Here is a 20,125-nt window from a genome sequence, read left to right as displayed (position 1 = left end):
GTTCATGAAAAACCTCAGCCGGAGAGCGTTTCATTAACAGCTGTCACAACTTATCAGCTCAGCCTACGCCAACATTCTGTATTGCAATTGTGTGTTAGGAAGGAACCCGTCCCGGGCTCCCAGCCTTCCCTTTCCTCTGTGACATACAGGCACTGCCATCGTGTGGCCAGGGAGGGCACAGCCATGCCGTTCTGGACAAATTCTACAAAAATGTCTCCCAACTGGAAGGACTAAAATCTAGTAGAATAAGAAATGGAAAGGCAAGTCTGAAATTAAACAAAAGACATATTCGGGCAGTCCTCAGTTTAAGACATGTAGGTATATGCGGCTGTTTGGAATTCAAGACGCGTTTTCTCTTCAAAAGAACCTGTGATGAACTTCTACGGCTTGTGTCCTAGCACCTACTTGAGCTGCTGTTAAATGACACTGTTCCACCCGTGCCTCAGAGCCCTTTGCAGCCAGCCTTCCACCGCAGCGCGCATGGGGCTCCAGCTGAGGAGAGCATCTTGCCTCGCTCTGGAACGACCCTGTTCCCGCCCCTCCCCCCTCGCACTGAGCACACCTGCTGTCGGTCGCACAGTCCTGAAGTGGCTCCTGTGCCGTCAGCGTCTTGGGCCCCAGTGAGGCAGAGGTTCCTGGACAGTCCCCAGCTCTACGTGAGCTAAGGAGAAGGAAGAGCGCTGCCACGTATCACACACCCTCGGCACCTCTTCAGTGCCTCCTGACTCCGTGCTGGGTGCTGGGAATACAGAGAACCACAGAACATGGTCTCTGCCCTTCGGAAGCCACCATCCAGTGGGGCAAAGAGACACAGAAGTCCAAGCGTACGGTCCGATGTCGTAAGGGCCACGCGAGGCAGAATGATGGTATTACAAAGTGAAGGCTACGCGCTGGGCTCTTCCTTTTATAAGCCTTTGTGGAGTACTGGGTATGTGCCAGGTGCTATTTTAACTGCTTACAAGCATCAATACATTCATCACCCTGTGAGACGGGTACTCCGATTGTCCAAGTTTTACAGATGAGAAGCTGAGAGGCTGCGTTAGCGATATGGGGTCTGTAGGGATGAGCGGATGAGAAAACGCGAATCAGAGCTCGGTGACAAAGGTCTGCTGTGCCTGTTTGACAGACAGGCCCCGAGGCTCTCGCCCTTCCCACTGTGATGTGCTGCTTCACGATGCCATGGAAGCAGACGAGATTCATCTAGCTCAGACCAGGGGTTGCAGCTGGCTTCCCGGAGGGGATAATTCTTGAGGTGCGTAGGAAGTGTGACCCGGAGACGGGTATACTGGGCAGAAGGAAGAAGGCCTTAAGTACAGGATAGAAATGGGAACGACAGGTGATTCACTAGGACCAGAAGGGACACCAGGGTGCACGACGGGAGAGAAAGCTAGAGAAGGCGGGCAGGAGCAGTACGCAGTCCCACTGGGGTTACAGATTTAAGCATGAAGTGACGTCAGCAGACTTGGAGATGCCGTGCTGGGAGGCCAGGTCATGAGGTGGACGAATTAGGAGCCCATCACAATAACCAAGGCCATAAGTCTCAACTAAGGCCCTGGCCCTTGGGATAGAGAATAAAAAATGCATAGGATAAGTTTCTTTGTATAGGGATGGACACCCCATCATCTGTAGGGTAAAGCCCAAACCCTTTGGAGGGCAAACAAGAGCCGGTTCCATCAGAGCAGACCTTCTCTTTCGCAGGGAGCTTCCCTTAGGGCGTGTGGGCAGGTGGCCCTGGGATGCCAGGCGGCTCACCACTCTCTCACAGGCTGTGGTCCTAAGTCCTCTCTGCCTTTCCAAAGGCTGTTTCCTGGGACTTTCAGATGCCCTCTTCTTTGTCCTCTTGACAAACTGCTACTCATTCCAAGCCCATCTCAAACGTCCCCTCATTGACTTAAAAAACACTGACTGAGCGTCTTTTCTCGGATATCCTCTTGGTATGAGATGCTTGGGTGACACCCAGGCAGGGCTGGGAGAGTCTCCCAAAACAGCCACTGGTGAATTCAATGGCAGGATCCCCTTCTTTCTCTTACCGACTTGCTCCACTCCACACCCATCTTCTACCAGGGCTTCTCAGACTTTAGCACGTGTCTGCATCATCTGACAATTTTGCTGAAAAAAAAGCAGACCCAGCTTCAGGGGTTCTGGGTTAGGACCTGACGTTCTGCATTTCTAACAAAATCCCAGGTGACGCTGATGCTGGTCTGTAGGCTGCCTTTGAAGAGCAGGGCTTATACATTTTCTCAGTAGAGTCTGATGAAAAAGCAATAAAAGCAACAATTTTTTATTTTTGATCCCGGACTCTTTGTGGAGATAAAGTTTACATACACTGAAATGCACAGGATTTAAGTGTACAACTCCATGGCTTCCGGGAAATGTATACACCCCTGTGACCTATACCTCAGTCGAGAACATTCACAACGTTGCCAGAAAGTTCCCTTGTTCCCCTTTCCATTTCATCCTCCAAGTAAAGATCTTTCTACAGGGACGCAAACTGATGCAGTCCAAGGAAATAGCTTTCTGATTCAGGAGGCTTGATCGCAGGATGAATTTAAAGAGGAGCAGGAAAAACTGCACATCGTTCAGGCAATCCTACGTAAAGAATATCAATGACTAATCTAACTAATAATAGTTGAAGCTATTATCTTCGTGTCTTTGTTCATTTTTCAGTAAAGAATTGCACATACCTGGTCCTGGGTTTGCATGGCCTAGCGTGGTGAACCTAGAGTTTGTGTGCTCAGGAAGCTAGCTCACGCCAGTAGGGCAAACAGACAAGGAGCCTGGGGGAGGCTTCCGGAAAGAGCAAATTCTGGCTCGTCGGGGCATCCCTGTCTGAGACAGGGAAGGCTGGGGAGGAGACAAGGTACACAAGTCATTCATAAATCTCACTCTCGCACGGCACTTTGCAAAACTTCCCTTGCGGATCTCCTCTCTTCGCATCGGCCCTGTGCCAAGACAGGTACCGCCGTTCCCCTTTTATAGCTATGAGAACTAAAGCTTGGAGAGATCACCTTATGGTCACACGGTAAGTTGCAAAGTGAGGCCTTCAGCTCCTTGGAAGCGCCTATGCAGTTTGAGGCCAGCTAGGTGGCTCCCCTAGGAGCCCAGACACTAGCCCCTGCCCCAACGGTGGGCCTGGCTGACTGGAGCAGGCCTCTTGTACCCTTGATGACCCATTCCCTCCTGGGAGGGGAATCCTGAGCTCTGGTGCTGTTCCCTCTGGTGCATCCTCCCCCACCCCATGTGAGGCCCACCGCAGAATGGCTGTTCTAATTGCCGCCCACCCTCCCTTGTGTTTTAGCATTTTAGAGCCCTGCTTCCTGCTCCCGCACCATGAAAATCCTGCTTTGTGACCTCCTGCTGCTCAGCCTCTTCTCCAGCGTGTCCGGCAGCTGCCAGAAGGACTGTCTGACCTGCCGAGAGGAGCTCCGCCCAGTTCTTGACAGCTTCAACCTTGAGGTAGGCCCCAGAGCATCCCTGTCTTCTCCTCCTTCCTGCCTCCAGACCCAGAATGAGAAATTACAGCCTTGCCCGGAGGTCAGGGACTCGCCTGGTGTCCCGTGGTCAGCAGGAAACGGATGAGGGCATTCGCATCTTCTAAGGGCAAACCCTGTCATCTTTCCACTTTTCCACATTCAGATAAATGCCTGCCTGGGCTGTCATTTTGTTCCCATTATTAAAATAATGCATACTCGTTTTGGAGAATTTGGCAAATTTGGAGAAGTCTAAAAAAAAGAAAATTAGCTTTAATCCCACCTGTCAGAGAAAGAATCCTAGTTTTTTCACTTGCTATATTATACCAGCGTAATTTCCCCACGTTATTAAACATTATTTTAAGTTCTTTCTTTCTATGAATACAATATAATTTGTTTAACTATCACCCTCCTGTTGAACATGTCTGTTGCCCTCCGTTTTTGGTATTATAGGTAATTCTACAATGAATACCTAAATGCACCCTTATACTTTAAATTTTGAACTTGAGGTGCAAATCTGGCAGTAAATTTCTTTTCGTTAAATAAACTGCTTTCTCAGCTGCATTCATGTCAATCTAAATAGTTATTCCTCTATTAAATCCAATATGACTCAATTATTTTTTCTTTGTAGTCAGACTTCTTTCAAAAGATGTCATATTTCAAACCCCTCAACCTTTATTTTTTTAAGATTTATTTATTTATTTTACTATTTACTTTTACTTTTAACAGTTTTTATTTATTCATTTGAGAGAGAGAGAGCATGAGCACGAGCAGGGGGAGGGTCAGAAGGAGAAAGAGAAGCAGACTCCCCCTGAGTGGGGAGCCCAATGCAGGGTTCAGTCTCAGGATGCCGGGATCACAACCCGAGCCCAAGGCAGACACTTGACCAACTGAGCCACCCAGGCACACCTTATTTATTTATTTGAGAGAGAGAGAGAGAGAGAGAGAGAGAGAATGGGGGGAGGGGCAGAGGGAGATAGAATCCTGGAACAGTCCCCCCTTAGTGTGAAGCCTGACACGGGGCTTGATCCCAGGACCCTGAGATCATGACCTAAGCTGAAATCAAGAGTCAGCCCCTTAACCAACTGAGCCACCCAGGCACCCCTCAAACTCCCCAAACTTTAAAAACAACTAAAAGTACCCACTGCTCCTTAAGGCAAGTGTGCAAATACAGAACCTATATTCACATTGAGCTAGCTCGCTAACGATGAGCAGAGGCAGCCCCTACGTACCCAAACACCAAGCTCTTCCCACACCTGCTCAGTGGTTTTTGAGCCTGTTTTCTGAACAACAAAAACTAATGCGTCGTGAAGAGCATCCCCAGATGACCCATCCAAAGTTGAGCCATCCTTCTCATTCATCCGTTACGGTTTTTCTGAGCATTTACTGTATGCTGAGCCCAGGGTCAGGCCAAGGGATCCGAAGGTAAGCAGGTGGACGGAGCTTGCAACTAGTGGGAGAGAAGATCCCACAATCCCTCCAAGAGGGATTAATTATTGGGTGCTGGGGAAGCACAGAACAGTGGCCCCCAAACTAGACTTTTGGGGCTTTGGGAGGAACAGATGTATCTAAGGAGACCTAAAGAGTGGGAGCAAAGAGGCAGGGAGGGTGCTGGGGGGGAGGTGGAGGGAGACGGGGAGCACCGGAGCAAATGCCTGGCGCCCAGAGGGAAGTGGCATTTAAGGAACTGAGAAAACTGAGTTTGGCTGGAACGCAGAAGGCCCACAGGCCTTTGCTGTGCAGCCCAGAGAGGTTTAAAAGTTCATCGACAAAACACTTTCCCCTGACCTTAGTAAACAGGGCAGACGACTTAGTGTACATGTAAACCAGTGACGAGTTGTTAGCCTGATAATCGCCACCCTGCTCAATTCTCCATTTGCAGTCTAGACAAGACAGGAAGTCATGCACAATTCTGGAATCTCTAGCCTTCACGGCAACCCTTTATTTCCCACTCAAAAACAGCGTTAGGACCTGAACTGATATTTGTACGCCCAGGGAGAAATCTACACTTGCGGCTTTGAGGCTGCATCACTCCTTAGCTGCTCTCTCGGAGGTCCGGGGCCAGTTTGCAGGCTTCCTTCTCCTTGTCCTCTCCTGGTGACCTTGCCTGGTTCTCTTCCCCATTCCGACTCCTCTTTTTCTACTTCCTGTTGGACGCCCGTTCCTCTCCCCACTCCGTAAACACAAGTGACCACCAAGATTCGGGATTATCTCGCCACACCCTCTCCTTCTGAGATGCCATGCCTGGATCCCAGGCCTTCAGCTCTCCCCAGGCTGCAGGTGCCCCAACGTCCTCTCCTCACCGCAATCACTTTTCACAGTTCCTAAGAAATCCCGCTTTCCCTTCCTGGCCTTGCCTAGGGTTCAGGAACTCGTCCCACCATTCTGTGCATGCCTTTCCCTCCTCCTTCATCCAATACTCCTCCTTCAAAACTCAGATTCAACTTCACCTATGAGAACACTGCTGATTCTCCACCTGCCCCGAATAGAGCCAGCCCCTCTCTCCTTTGTGTCCTGACAGTTACTTGTGTCTGCTAGTCTCTCAGCATAAGGTGTGAGCCTCCTTTTCTGATTGTGCTGGGGATCCCCAGCGCAGAGCACAGAGCGTGGCACGAAGCAGCGCTCAGTGAACATGTTCCATGGAAATTGTAAGAGTGCAAGACCCTTAGTCCACTAACGGGCCCAACCCCTGCAGATGCTGCAGACTTTTTACAGTGGTGTCTTCCCAAGCCAGTAAAGAATTTGGAGCCTGTTTCCATCCCCCCCTAGCATCTTACATCTCTGGGGTCTAGACAACACTGTTAGTAGATACAAAGAAGTAGATACTTCTTTGAAACAAGTTAGGTTATGGCCAGTTGGAGCTTCACAGGGAGGGATAAATTCTTCAAAGCGCCTGCTGACCCTCAGAGGACCTGATTGCCTGGTTGATTTGTTTCTAGTTTGTATTCATACTTAAACCTATTTTTAAAAATTTTTTTTAATTATTGTTTATTTGACAGAGAGAGAGGTAGTGAGAGAGGGAACACAAGCAGGGGGAGTGGGAGAGGGAGAAGCAGGCTTCCCGCTGAGCGGGGAGCCCAATGAGGGGCTCGATCCCAGAACGCTGGGATCATGACCTGAGCTGAAGGCAGACGCTCAACGACTGAGCCACCCAGGTGCCCCATATTTAACCTATTTTTAAAAGTTTGGTGAAATGCCTAGAATGTTGACAACCACATCTCATTTCCAAATCTTGCAACACTTTTCCAACTCTGTGAATTATGGGGGCTGGGGGAACTTAGAGATTTCAGCACGGGTCACCTTCCCAATCCCTCCACGAAATTATGTAATACTGAACTATTCCCAGGCCCTCCTAAATCCTTGGCTTTATCAAGAAGTTCTGTATTTCTCACTCCAGATCCATGGTCCAAGTATGGCTGGCTTTTGTTAGACTATCATTCTGGTCGGGAAATGACTCATACACCCAAACCCATTGCAATGTCTTGGGCTTCCACCTAATTATGAATGGTACTTCCTCCATCAGCTTACGTAGAAAAAACTAGATTCACCGCGTCGTTTTAGAGGAAAACGAGAAGGTAACCCTCAAGGTCTGGGGAAATTTATTTACAACTTCTTGAAATTTGATTAATAACAAAGGAAACTAAGTTCTAGTGCTTTCTACCTTCAATACATGAAAACTCTTACTCGCTGATTTGCAGTAAGAGTTCCTAATAGTGCAAGTTTTCTCTTGCACTGTTCATCTGTTTGCCTACTAGTGTTAGCCCTCAGATATTCTAGCAAAACCTCCTAAAGCAAATAGCTCCCAATGCCTCTTGGTCAGAGATGCTTTGATGTTTTAGTGGCAGAGACCTAACAGTCTCAATGAGCCTCTTCTTTTCCTCCCAATGGGCTCATGTGCCTATTTCCCTGATGTTTGATCCCAGATATCCAAAGGGCCCTTTGCTCAGTTTCCCCACAAACCCAGCTTTACAGATCAATTTGGCACCAGTCTGAGACTTTCCAGATACTCACCCACACTCTGGCTTAACAGAGCAATGTCATCAGTGTGGGCTGTGAAAATGTGTCCAGCTCACTTAATGGACCATTAACCAATCTCTGGAAAGAGGCCGGTGGGTCCCTTAGACCAGAGTGTTAGGCGTTAGGCTCATCTGTCCATCTGGTGCTGCAAATGCTGTTGTGAACTTGGATTCCTCACGTTTGCCCAAAACCTTCTCCTAAATCAAGAGTTGAGATGATTTTGTTAGTATCTAATTCATCTAACAGTATGTGGAGTCTCTGTACAGCCTATGCATCTGGCTTGATCATAGAATTGTATTTTCTCTGATTGACACCTCATCTAATTACCATCTGGGCTTAGGAACCCAGAGGCTCACAGAAGATCTAATAGCCTCTAGGTTTAACAACCTCCACCTGTTCTTGTAAATGGAAGGAGCCGAATCGTTCAACAAGCATTTGGGGCTCCTATTCTGTGAGGAGTGGACCAAGTCTGCTCCAAGGCCATGTTAGCTCCAAACTCTAACTCTTCTGCTGGCTTTCCCAATACTACCTACACTCTCCTGCCTTTCCCTTTACTCCGTAGAGTCGGATTCCTCACACTCAGCACTGTGGACATTTTAGGCTGGATAATTATTTGTCATGGGGGGCTGTCTGGTGCATTGTACGTCATTTACCAGCATCTTTGGCCTCTACTCATCGGATAGCAAGAGCGTCTCTCCCCCCCTACCCACTGTGTGACAACCAAAAATGTCTCCAGACATTGCCATATGTCCCTGGGAACAAAACTGCCCCCTTTAGACACCCACTGCTATAGAGTAATCACCCAATAGGATTATGATCTGAACGAATGTACTGCAACTTGGTTTTCTTCAAAGTATTTCAGGAGCAAGCTAAATATAGACCCAAGTAACCCTTTCTCTGAGGGAGACTCCGCCACTGTATTCCGTGGTGACACCTTCCTCCTCAGGGCAAGTTCCAAAGCAGGGTCTCTCCAAGTAAGTCCAGCTTAGAATCACCTGGGGGTTTGCTAAAAATGCAGATTCCGGGGCCCCACCCTGGACTTACTAGGTCAGCATCTCCGGGAGTATAGGCTGAGGATCTGCATTCTAACAAACCAGCAGTGATTCTTAAAGAGCACTCAGGTTGGCAGCTACCATCATGTTAAAATCTGCCCTCCCCACCTATGGAAGTTGCTTCCATACCCAGTGACACTGTGGCTGTGAAAAAGTGATTTCTTTATGTATCTCTGCTGAGTTGGCACTGATGATATTAGTTCTATCAGCACCTCTGAGGAAAATCTAAATGGAAAAGACATGCTCGTGAGTTATGTATGAGCAGGGCCCATCATCACTACCTCTGGCTAGCCGGGGGGGCTCGCAAAAGCTGCACCTTGGAAGCCTTATCGGTGAAGAAGAGCGGCACTCCCATTGGCTACTGGCTCTTTCTCCTCTCTGGCCCAGAGGAAAACGAGCAATTTTCCCATCAGAATTTACCTTTTAGTCTCGCAAGATCCTTAGTCTTGTACTCATTCGCACCAATTTGCATTGCAAGCACACAGAGCTCATTGAATAGATGTCCTGGGTCGGAGCTCGAGACATTTGGGTTCTTGTTCAGGTAATATCTTGTCTAATGGTGTAGTTTTGGACACATGACTGAACCTCATCATAACATGGGAACATGGACTATGTCAGTGGTTTCCAAACCTAACGCAGATACCCAATTACCCGAGCTTTGTAAAAGTAAGTTTTAAACCCTGGTTCTATTCCACAGGAATTTAATTGGCTTTTGAATTCTGTCTTTTTAAAGGCTCTAAGGGGCACCTGGGTGTCTCAGTTGGTGAAGCGTCCGACTCTTGATTTCGTCTCAGGTCATGATCTCAGGGTCATGGGATCAAGCCCCACCTTGGGCTCCTCGCTCAGCAGGGACTCTGCTTCTCTCCCTCTCCCTCTGCCCCCCAACCCCCATGCTCTCGCTCTCACTCTCAAATAAATAAATAAGTTCTGAGATGATCTGGAGCCATACCCAGACCAAGGAGAACAGACTTGAGGTGGAGAAAGTGTATCAGATAATTAAATTCACCTGCTAGTAAGAAAGACCTAAAGTAACAGTGGCTTAAACAAGACAGAGGTTTGATTCCTCATAAGGAGGTTGGGAGGTAGATAGTACAGGGCCGGTATGGCGGCTCCGCCACCTCCCCATTGTCCCAGGCTCCTTCTCCTTCTACTTTATCTGTAGATGGGTGCCACTCTCACATGGCTTCCATCCCCTGAGTCATTCATGGTTTCAAGATAGCCAATTGAGCACCAGCCAAAATGCCCGCATTCTAAACAGGAGTCTGGAGGAAGGAAGAAGAATAAAAGGATGCTCTCCCCAGATAAGTCAGCCTCCTGTTTTCCCGGAAGCCACACCTGATCACTTCTGTGTATATGTCATTGGCCACCTCAGGCTGCACAGGAGTTTGAAAAACGTACGTGTGACCTTCAGGAAGAAAACAAGTGTTCTGTTAGGAAGGAGGAGGAGAGATGGGGATGGAATGGACAACTGGCAGTGTCTGCCCCAGAAGGGAATTCTTAACAAATTGCATTTAAAGTGCTAGTCAGACATTTTGATAGAGAGACCAGACAGGGATCAGAGAAGTGTCGGGAGTTCAACAGATGTCAGGTGCTGGACATCCAGATCTGGGATGCCCTGAAAGAAATGACCAAAATCACAGAAATGAACAGTCACTGGGGGGCAGATTTTAAAGAGAGATGAGAAGAATCTTAAAGATAGACTCTTAGGAACACAGGAGGAAGAAGCACAACAGTCTGAGAGGTGAGTGCAATGTCGGAGAATTTTCAGAAGGGTGTGGTCTGCGTTGCCAAATGCAGCACCGTCTGTGAGAATGAGGGCTAATTGGATCCGGTGACTGGGAATTCACTGGTGGCCCTCTAGAAGGCAGTTAATGGAAGATGAGGGTGGGAAGCAGATTTCAAGGAGATGAGGCAAAAATGGAAGATGCTGAGATGGAGGCATGAGTGCAGACCACATCTTGGAGAAGCTTGGCAGGGACAAAAGGGGGTCAGGGGCAGGAGTGGCAACGGGTTGCAGGAGAGGTAGTACTGGAGGAGCCATTTTTGGGGGTTCGGTGGGACAGCTGCAAGGTGTGTGATTTAGCTGCAGGCACATTGCACTCCTTGGCTAGGGGTCAGGATGGAGACTTTGCGCATATTGGCATCTGTGCCACTCTGAACACTGGGGACAGGGTTTTGCTCCCCAGATAGGGGGTACCAGGCACACACACCAGTCTTCTGATGTCCTGCAGCTGTCCAGACAGAGCAGTAACTCTTGATGCCCTGTAAGCCAGGCAAGACTCCAAGGTCTGATGAAGGGCTCCGCAGCTGCCCACTGACCATGATGGCAAGGTCAAGTTGAAGTGGGATTTTCATATGGCTGAGGACAGAAACACAAAGAAGGGTTCCGGGTGAAGCCAAAACAGCAAATAGTAGGTAAAGTTGGAAGTTAGACGCTTCCAAAAGACCCAGTCAGAGATAGGAATATGGGAGGTGGGGCCAATGCAAGGACCATTCAGGAGGGGTGTGGAAACGTCGTGGCCAGGCTGTTGGTCTAGATTAGAAGTAGGAGACACCTGGAGAGACAGAGCAGCATCAGAAGTTCCCTGGGGCCTGGCAGGTCCACTGGATAGCATCTGATGGTCCCTCTTCCCCACCTGAACCTGACTGCCAACCTGCCTACAATCCGAAGGGCCTTGACTCTTGTTTTCTATAACTGACGCACAGGTAGTGATAACTAGTACATGTGGGATGAAAAATGAACAACGCCAGGGTTCGTCTTAAAATGGCGACCTTAAAATAGCCATGCAGATTTAAGCACATGCTTTGACATCTTAAACCAACTGACCTCTCTCAAGCCTGATAAGAGAACAAAATAAAATTCTTCTTTCTGAGTGACCCTCGTGAGTTGTGTTTGGCTTTGAAAACTCAGCTAGGGCTCTAACTGGGTGAAGTTTGGAGCAGTCTTTTTGCATTGACTTTCTGTGTCACCTGGGGTAAATTAATCTCACCTCTCTGAGCCCGGAGTTTCTTCATTTGTGAAATGATGGAGCTGGGAAGGACAGTTTTCTGTGTCTCCGCAACTCTGAAATTCTATGAACCTAAGTAACTACATGTAAAACTGCTACATGGTCCTTAATAAAGAGATGCTTTGGAAGCACGTGCATTGGTACTCATGTGGATTTTGTAGCCACCAGAAGGACTTTATCTCCTTGCCTTGGACTAATAGACATTCCCAATCCTTCTCCTTTCTCCCGCCTCTGTCTTTGCAGGTGTGCATCCTTGAGTGTGAAGGGAAGGTCTTCAGCAGCCCTCTCTGGACTCCATGCACCAAGGTCTTGGCCAGGGGCTCCTGGCAGCTCAGCCCTGCTGACCCAGAGCATGTGGCAGCCGCCCTTTACCAGCCGAGCGCCTCCGAGGTGCAACTGAAGCGCATGCCTCGCATCCGGAGCCTAATCCAAGCCCAGAAAGGGACAGAGCCCGGCGTGGATGAGGCTGAAGAGATGGAGCAGAAGCAGCTGCAGAAGAGGTTCGGGGGCTTCACCGGGGCCCGGAAGTCAGCCCGGAAGTTGGCCAACCAGAAGCGGTTCAGTGAGTTTATGAGGCAGTACCTGGTCCTGAGCTTGCAGTCCAGCCAGCGCCGGCGCACCCTGCATCAGAATGGTAATGTGTAGCCGGAAGGGGAGCCTCTCCCAGCTGCACCGTCCACTTCAACCCATGAGTGAGTTGGGCATGAACGAGCTGGGGGTAAAAAGAAGCCTTACATACCCAACTGTCTTAGCCTCCCTCCGGGACCTGGAAGAACGTTAGCCCCCAAATACATACACACACCCCATACCACCTCAAGGTGTTCAGCTCCTGGGAGGCGGGGGAGATATATGTTCACCTCCCCCACCTCCTACCCGCCCTTTGTCTAGGGAGCAAAGATTTTCCTAGGATTGTTCCTTAAGGCTGACCACTGCCATTTAGAGATTGGTTACCATGGGGATAATAGTAGCATGTTAAGATAACTAATTCCTCTATAGCTCTCCAGGAGCTCAGTTACTATGGGGACAGTTAAGTGGACCAATCTGCCTATCCAGTTGTCATAGCAACCATTCAGTTCACCTTCCCTCAGAGACTATCTCCAAGAACCCATAGCTGGACCTACCTCTAGCCATTTGCAGTCTGATTTCTGTGGCTGTGATGTTGCTATTTCACCTTCGAAGACAGCTTAGCGCTCTCCTCCCCTACCCCCTGTATCTCAAGCGGACTGGATTCCACGGAAACCATGGCCCTTTCCCACTTTCCCCCTGTCAAGGAGTTCTTGTTAGGACCAGGAGTTACACTTTCAGCTTTTCTTTCCTCCACTCCTCGTTTGTCCATCCTGTCACCTTGCCAGAAATGGACTGATTCCCTGAGGTCAGTGGCATCATCACTGAGCAAGGCTTGGAGAATTTGGCCTACCTGACGAAGTAGTTTTAGAATAGTGACTGAGAGATCGTCATCTTTCCTCACTTCCACTTCTTGCCGGGGCCATTTTTATTTTTGTTTGTTTGCTTGCTTTTACTCCTCTCTCCCTCCAGTCCTTACTCCCATGGGAATGCTTATGCACATACTGTATTACAAATCAGATAATAAACATCAAAACCCCTAATTTACTGCCCAGTGGTTAAAAACTCCACTTTCCTCAGCCCAACACCTGTACAGAACTTCGAGTGGCACAGGAAACTCACACAGTGGAATTTTCTGAAACTCTAAGAAAATCCCTCTCATCAAGCAAATGTGCCTGAATTCATATATGGGAGTCTGATGATCTCCAGAGCCTCATACCTTTTCTTCAACAGTCTAGAAACTTACCCTAATGGAAAGAATGAATCAGTTGGCCAAAAACATTCCCCAAACATTCCCTAAGAGGGACTTTTGCCTGACTCAGGGGCATTTAAAAAAAAAAAAAAAAAAGTCTACATGTGCTGTTTTATTATACTTTCCATATGCCAAAGGTAGCCCGATCATTAATAATCTTCATGCAAAGTGTACTAATACAAATGTTAATCTTTGGCACCCACACTTCAGCATGGGGCAGCCCATGTGGCTCTTCGCAGGTAAGCTGGTTTGCAAAAGGCCCATTGCCAAATACAGACATAGGGATTAAGTTGTGAGGAGAAGGCTGCCATGCGTATTTTAGCAGAATGACTCATCCCCAAAGGCCCTGAATTAACCCGCACCGTTTTTTGAAGCCATACTCTCGGATCCTTAACAAGCATCCTATTTCTTCCTAAGCCATATTTGCACAGCACCTAACACGGTATATCTTTCAGAAGCAGCCTGGATTGAATTCTTAGGCATTTATTCTTCTTAAAGTGGCTCTTAAGGGACACGGAGGCCCTTGTCTAGTTCTGAACCACAACTATTTTCTGTACCTATAGACAGATTAAAATCAGTCACATTAGCAAGAATCAATTTATTAAAAAAAAAAAAAAACGATTTGAGCCCCTATTCAGACAATTGATTTTGCTACTTTTCTATTAAACTTCCAGCTGAGAGGCACTGAAACGTAACTGGTAACTAGCTTCTGTCTGCTGCTTTGCTCAAGATGTAAAGTTCTGGACGGAACCATTGAAAACGTTAACTAGCTCATTTGGGTATATTATTGATTTTTCTCCTTCCTCTTTCTGCAACCGTCTCTCTGTGTCCTTTGTGGCACCCATTCATGGTGGCTGAGTTCCAGTGGGGACATGTACTTACGAATCCACCCCAGGCAGCTTAAACCCTGTCTTCGCTCGCCTGCACACACCGCAACCAGCCCTACATATGTAGCCTGAGATGTCTCCATCGTGGGGGATCTCGTTCCGGGGCTGTTCTGAGATGCCCAATACCCACCTATACTTGGAAGTGGGGCCTCCTAACATGGAAATGGGATAAAGAACCCTATTAGAAGGTGTAATGATGTGTTAGGAAGGAGGGACATTGAGGTGCAGATCCAGTCCTAGACAGAACTGTGCAAAGGGGTGTCTTCCTCCGGTCCCTTTCCCTGTCCCTACTCTACTCTGTCTTCTGCCCCATGCCTTGACCCTTCCTGACAGTGGAAAGTGACCGGATTCATTCATGGTGAGGAATTGGTGAAATCGGGTTTAAAGAGCACTGGCAATATAAAAGAGCCATAAATGAGGACACAATTTAGCCTCAAGAAATGAATTACTGCACATGGATTCCAAATACCAAGGATTAGAGAGCTGTTTCTGGGCACGGGGCCTACGCTATGCCTTTCAAATCCCAGCCCACAGACCTCCTCTTTATTTTGTGAGTCCTCCCAGTAGACTTGAGGCCAGAAAAAGCAGGTGTATAGAGGAAATTAGGGAACCCTACTTGCTGCTTTGGGAGCTCTTTATTCTGTTGATAAGTTTTCAATGCCTCCCTACTATTGCTCAGGCAAATAGGATTAAAAGGTCAGAAAAACTATTGGGTTTGCCATTTTAATCATTTCTGTCTCCCCAGGTGTCCGGGTGATCCCCAAAACAGCATGTCTCCAGCCCCAGACCTGCCGGCTGGGAATCAGGACTCCTTCTTCCCCAAGGCACTGAGGCAAGCTTTGCCTCCAGGTCTCCGCCCCCAGGGCAGAGACCCTCCCTGTCTGATTGTCTCTCCCTCCCCACTCCCGCAACCCCCCCCCCATGGCATGTTTCATGACAACCTTGTTGCTACATCAGAGTGTATTTTTGTAATTCCTCCAGCTCACATAAAAACGGCCCCATCTTTCCTTCTCACTCCCCCTTCCTCTTCCAGGGGTGGGTCAAAGGAACAGGAAATCAAGCCTGGGGTTTTGACTTGTCACTGCCATAACTTGTTTGTAAAAGAGTTGTTCTTTTGGACTGATTGTTTTAAACAGATATTTCTCCATTAAACTTCTACTGAGCAAATGGTTAATAAACTGGTTGGCTGTTCTTAAGTGAGGTAACTGAGAGCCCAGACTCCAGACACGCCATCAGAGCAGCCTCTCTTGGGAAGCAGAAGCAAAAAACACATGGCTCTGCTTGATATAAAGCTTGAGGGGCAAGAATACATGAGCATAAACACCCAGATTGCACTGCGTCTCCCCATCCAAGTGCGTGAATGGAATGGGTGGGGGGCAGGGTGCTCAGAACCTCCCAGTGTCACTGTTGGGGCAGCTCGCCAGGCTCCACCCCCAGTTTCTGATTCAGAAGGAATTTGCATTTTTAACAAGTTCCAGGTGGTGCAGATCTTGCTTGTTTGGGACCACTGGATGGAGACACGACGAAAAGGGCAAGAGCCTAGCCAAACTTGTTGGTGTCATTTTTATCCCCAATTTAACATGAAACATGTTAAGATGTAACTGTCAGGCGAAGAAACAGAGGGCGCACCCAGACAGGGTACGTGAGGACAGTTAAACATCTACAGTGTAGACCGGGCGATGGGAAATCAGTAAGAGAGGGTAAGGAACACTTCCGGCAAGCTGGGAGTCCTGGTGAGGGGGTTACTACTGGAACCCAGGGAGAACTGTAGCTCTCTGCCCCCACCCCCCAGGAGGGAAACATAGCCATTCAGACACTATGTGGTGCAGGAAGGGCCAGGAGATGCACTATCCCAAATTTCTCTCTCCTCTGGCCCTTCAAACTCCAGTCTGGTCTCACCCGCTCGTCAAAGCCAACTGGAAGCTGGGAAGTTAAGAGTGCGTGCATGCAGCCACCAAGGTGAGCCCGGGAGGTGCAAATGGAGAATGTGCAACTCAAAAGTCAGAACCAACATAGAGGGGCTTGGGCAAACTGCAGCTTAGCGGTGGATTCTACTGGAACTTTTCTTGGGGGCGGGGGCAAGGAAAAGGGGGCACAAAGAAGCCCTCTGCTCTACCACAAGGTAAGGGAAAAGGCCACAAGAGTATCCCCATACCAGCTGTTGGGCTTGAGTGATGTAATCCAGCCCTGGAATCTGGGGGCACATGACTCTCACCGTCAGGCCCCATTAGGGCTCCCTAGATCCCGCTCCCAGAGATGCCTGTGGTCCCAGAAGCTAAAGTTGCATACAGCAGTCCCAGTGCAGCAAGGGTGGGATGTTGCTTTCTGCTTCCGACCTGGACCAGCTTTATCTAGCCCTTTGGGCAATCACAGGACATGGAATCAATGAACTCAGGGAGTGCCCCGTGTTGCTCTCCATAAGCAGAATATGACTTACTTTTTCCTAAGTCATCTGCTGACTCCTCAAACTCAGGAATATAGCCAAGAACATGCTCCCCACTGTCCAAATAAGCAGTGCAGAAAAATGCTTACTGCCTGGGTTACAAATCTTAGTGCCCTTATTTTCCAGTCTATGACCTTGGGTAAGTTCTTTAATCTCCGTGCCTCCCTCTTCTCATCTGTAAAATGGGAGTAATAGTAGTAACTCTTTCATTGGGTTATTTAGGTAAGCACTTGGTTATTCATGTAAGCACTTGGCCTGGTCCCTGGTAATGGTCCCTATCATTATAAGCTAATGAATGTGTATGCTTTGCCCAAATGCCATCATTTAACACCACCAACAACAGTAATCTTATCCTTTATGGGGGAAGGGGTAGAGGGACAGGCACACATTAAATCAGACAATGTACCATTTTATTCCTTATAAAATATATTTCATATTGTTGCTGTAAAAACATTACATTTCACATTTTTAAAAAAATTTTTTAACAGTAAAAATAATACTTGGAAGACAGCTGGGGGGAAAGGAGCCAATAAGACAAAATCACAGATGGGATTTATCTCCCTCTCTCTCTTTTTTTTTTTTTTTTTTTTTTTTTTTTGGCCCCTGGTAAGATCAGAACCTGGGAGGACCAGAAAGTAACAGGACAGATTTCTTTCAACAAATGAAAGTTTTCCACATCCAAATTAATAATGTCCTCCAAGGAGTCAAGCTATAGGCTTACTACCATAATGCGGATATCGCACAAGACACACTCTGAAATTACAAAATTGCTTTCACAGCCAGCTTAAAAGCCACATAATTAAATCCAAGCTATTTTCCTCGCTAGTCAGTCCATGAGCTTTGCCCCCGTGATCTCACTTGACCACAGACATCATTCACCAGACTCTGCACAGAACAACCAGGGGTGCAGACTTAGTATCATTAAGGGTGTCCAAAGCAGGCACCGCAGACTCCAAAGGTGATTCCAAGAAATACTTTAAATAGGGGTAACACCCCTGGAATAAATGGTTTCCCCAAATCACTTCTTTTCAAAATCAGTCCTGTTAATTTCCAATGCCCACCTGTGGCACCTTCCCTCCTGTCAGATTCTGCTGCCCAGGTGGGCTGGGAAGTAGGGAGAGACACAGAGATGAAGAAAAGAGGCATAATCGCTGATCAGTTCACAAGCCACCCCCACCCTCCAAGAAGAAACAACTGGGGCAACCCCAAGGACAGACCACATGTCAAGAACCAACACAACAGCCACAAGGAGGAGGAGAGGGAGGATGGCAGCCAGAGGAGGCCACCACCACCGGAAAGGAGAGAGGAGCGGATACAGACAGGGAAATCTGCACCAAAATAAAACATTAACCAAAAAAAAAAAAAAAAAAAACCAACCACTTCAGTTTTTAAACTGTTTCATCCATTTCTTCTTTCTCTCTTCCTTTGCTGCCCTGGGTACCCATGACATGAGAAGCCTACCTCACTTAGAGGAAATCTTTATAGCCAGTTATAGCTACGAGGTCCAAACTGAGAGGGGAAATTGAAAACAGCTTTTCTAAAGAGGAGACTCAGCAAGAGCTGCGATGAGGAAGCAAGTGGAAGAGTCCTCGCATCTCCAAAGCTCCCTCCCCTCACCGGTAAGATCTGAAGACGGACAAGGAGTAGCTGGAAGAGCAACAACCTGCCCTCAGCTTTTCATTCGCACGCACGGACAGGAAGGAGAACCCTGGGCCACCTCTTGCTGGCCTGGTCTCCAGCTTTACGGGCAGATTCCACATACTTTTTTTTTTTTTTTTTTTACTGAGTTATAAAAATATAGCCCATCACCACCAAAGACACGCACGCATGGGTGTCTTTCTCTCCGTCACCAAACCCGGGGCACTACGACCCGTCACACCATCCTGCCTCTAAGGTGGGCGGGTTTTCTAACACTCAGGCTGTCACAGATGGCAAGCACCTGCACGATTCGCACGCGACGTGGCCAAAGGAGACTGCCAAAGGAGACTCGAGAGCCAGGATCTCCACCTGGGAGTAAGAGGACGGCCTCGGTGACAGCCAGGGGATGGACGCTGCCCCCAGCCCCAGGATGGGGGCTTGGCGGGATTCCTGAGCCCCTGACCTCTGGGATATAGGCGCAGCGCTGGCGCCCGAGGCAGGAGGGCACCAGCTGGCCACGCTGCTGCAGGCCTGAGGAGGTCGAAAGCAAGTCTTAAAGGGGAGCTCCAAAACAAGACATGCCCTCCCCTGAGGGCTCAGCCTGTCTGGTCTCAATTAAGCACAGATGGGCAGGGCACTAAACCCCCCCCCCGCCCACATCTCCCTTCTCTGCAACCAGAAGAGCTTTGCTCATTTACTTCCCAAGCAACGCAATCCCCAATCCCGGCTCCCCTCAATCCCCCAAGGCTTCAGAAACAAGGAGGGCTAAAGCGCCAGCAGCTGCTAATCCGGACCCCTTCTCACAGGAGCGCCTCCTGGCTCTTCACCCTTCCCCCTCCCACCTGCAGGCAAGATACCTGAGAAGGTTATTCGGCATCGAACTGACTTTCCCATCACAGGGACTGGACCAACATAGACAAAAATCCAGAGGCTGCCGACCTGGATGGAAGAGTCCTGTCCTACCTGTCCCCTCAGGAAGAAGATGGGGTTCTCCAGGACCCCCTGGGCCAAAAGAACAATCCGGAACCTGCCAACTCCCTCTCTGTCTCAGGGACAAGCTGCCACTTACCTTTCTATCTCTTCTTGCCTCTCTCCCTCCTCCCACGCCAGCCCTAACTGCAGTCTAGGAGAGAATGGGACAATCCCTGGTAAGGCCAGAGACAGAGAAACCTGAGCAGGGCAACCCAGTGGGGGCGGGGGTGCTCTCACCCAAGTGGAAGGGAACTTTAATCAGATAAAAGGCTTCTGAATACACGGGAAAAGAGCACAAAGTGTTTCGGAGACATCATGTCCATAACTGGAGGGAGGAACATCAAGAGGGAGTTTCTTTACTCAGGTAACAGCAGAGGGCTTTCACGGATGCTAAAACCCTCCAGCTGTTCCTCAAGGGAAGAGGGGGAAATGAGCAAGGTAGTGTTGAACTGCCACATTTTCAAAAAGTGAATTCATACAGCCTTTTGGCTCAGCTATTGGGGGACAGTCTTTAAAAACCTACTAGTCTGGGCTTTGAGAAGAAGCCATACAGTATTTGTTGGGAAGCAACCCAACAGCTGAGGGACCCCAGGTTCAAATCGTTGTCCTCAAGAAAGGGTTTTCCTTTTACTTCCATGGAAGCTGCTCGGTGAGAACAGGCTCTCCCTCCTCCTGGTTTCGGGTGGAGAAGAGGCGCCGGCTGCACCTTAAAAAGTGCACAGATCCCCCAACTTCCCCCGTACCCGCGGCAAGTCCTGCTCTCGGACTCATCAGCCAGAAACTTTTTTTTTTTTTTTTTTTTTTTTTTTTGGGAAAAGAAAT

General features: G+C 48.5%; 1 protein-coding gene across 1 annotated transcript; it reads left to right on the top strand.

Moving 5' to 3' along the window:
- Positions 1-3,330: 3,330 nt before the first annotated feature.
- PNOC (prepronociceptin) lies at positions 3,331-15,151 on the top strand. Its single transcript, XM_008705100.2, has 2 exons — positions 3,331-3,456; positions 11,791-15,151. Exons 1-2 carry the CDS (start codon positions 3,331-3,333, stop codon positions 12,190-12,192), a joined length of 528 nt encoding a protein of 175 aa, XP_008703322.2. The 3' UTR covers positions 12,193-15,151.
- The last annotated feature ends 4,974 nt before the right edge of the window (positions 15,152-20,125 follow it).

This window comes from Ursus maritimus, unplaced genomic scaffold, assembly GCF_017311325.1.
Source record: "Ursus maritimus isolate PB19 unplaced genomic scaffold, ASM1731132v1 scaffold_11, whole genome shotgun sequence".
Taxonomy (NCBI): Eukaryota; Metazoa; Chordata; class Mammalia; order Carnivora; family Ursidae; genus Ursus; species Ursus maritimus.
The sequence above is the reverse complement of the archived record's forward strand: the minus strand, read 5'-3'. Positions and strand labels throughout refer to the sequence as shown.

Excerpts from the sequence above, each read along its gene's own strand:
- PNOC (XM_008705100.2), top strand. The coding sequence starts at position 3,331 with ATGAAAATCCTGCTTTGTGACCTCCTGCTGCTCAGCCTCTTCTCCAGC. Across the intron at positions 3,457-11,790 it reads TTGACAGCTTCAACCTTGAG|GTGTGCATCCTTGAGTGTGA; the intron begins GTAGGCCCCAGA and ends CTGTCTTTGCAG.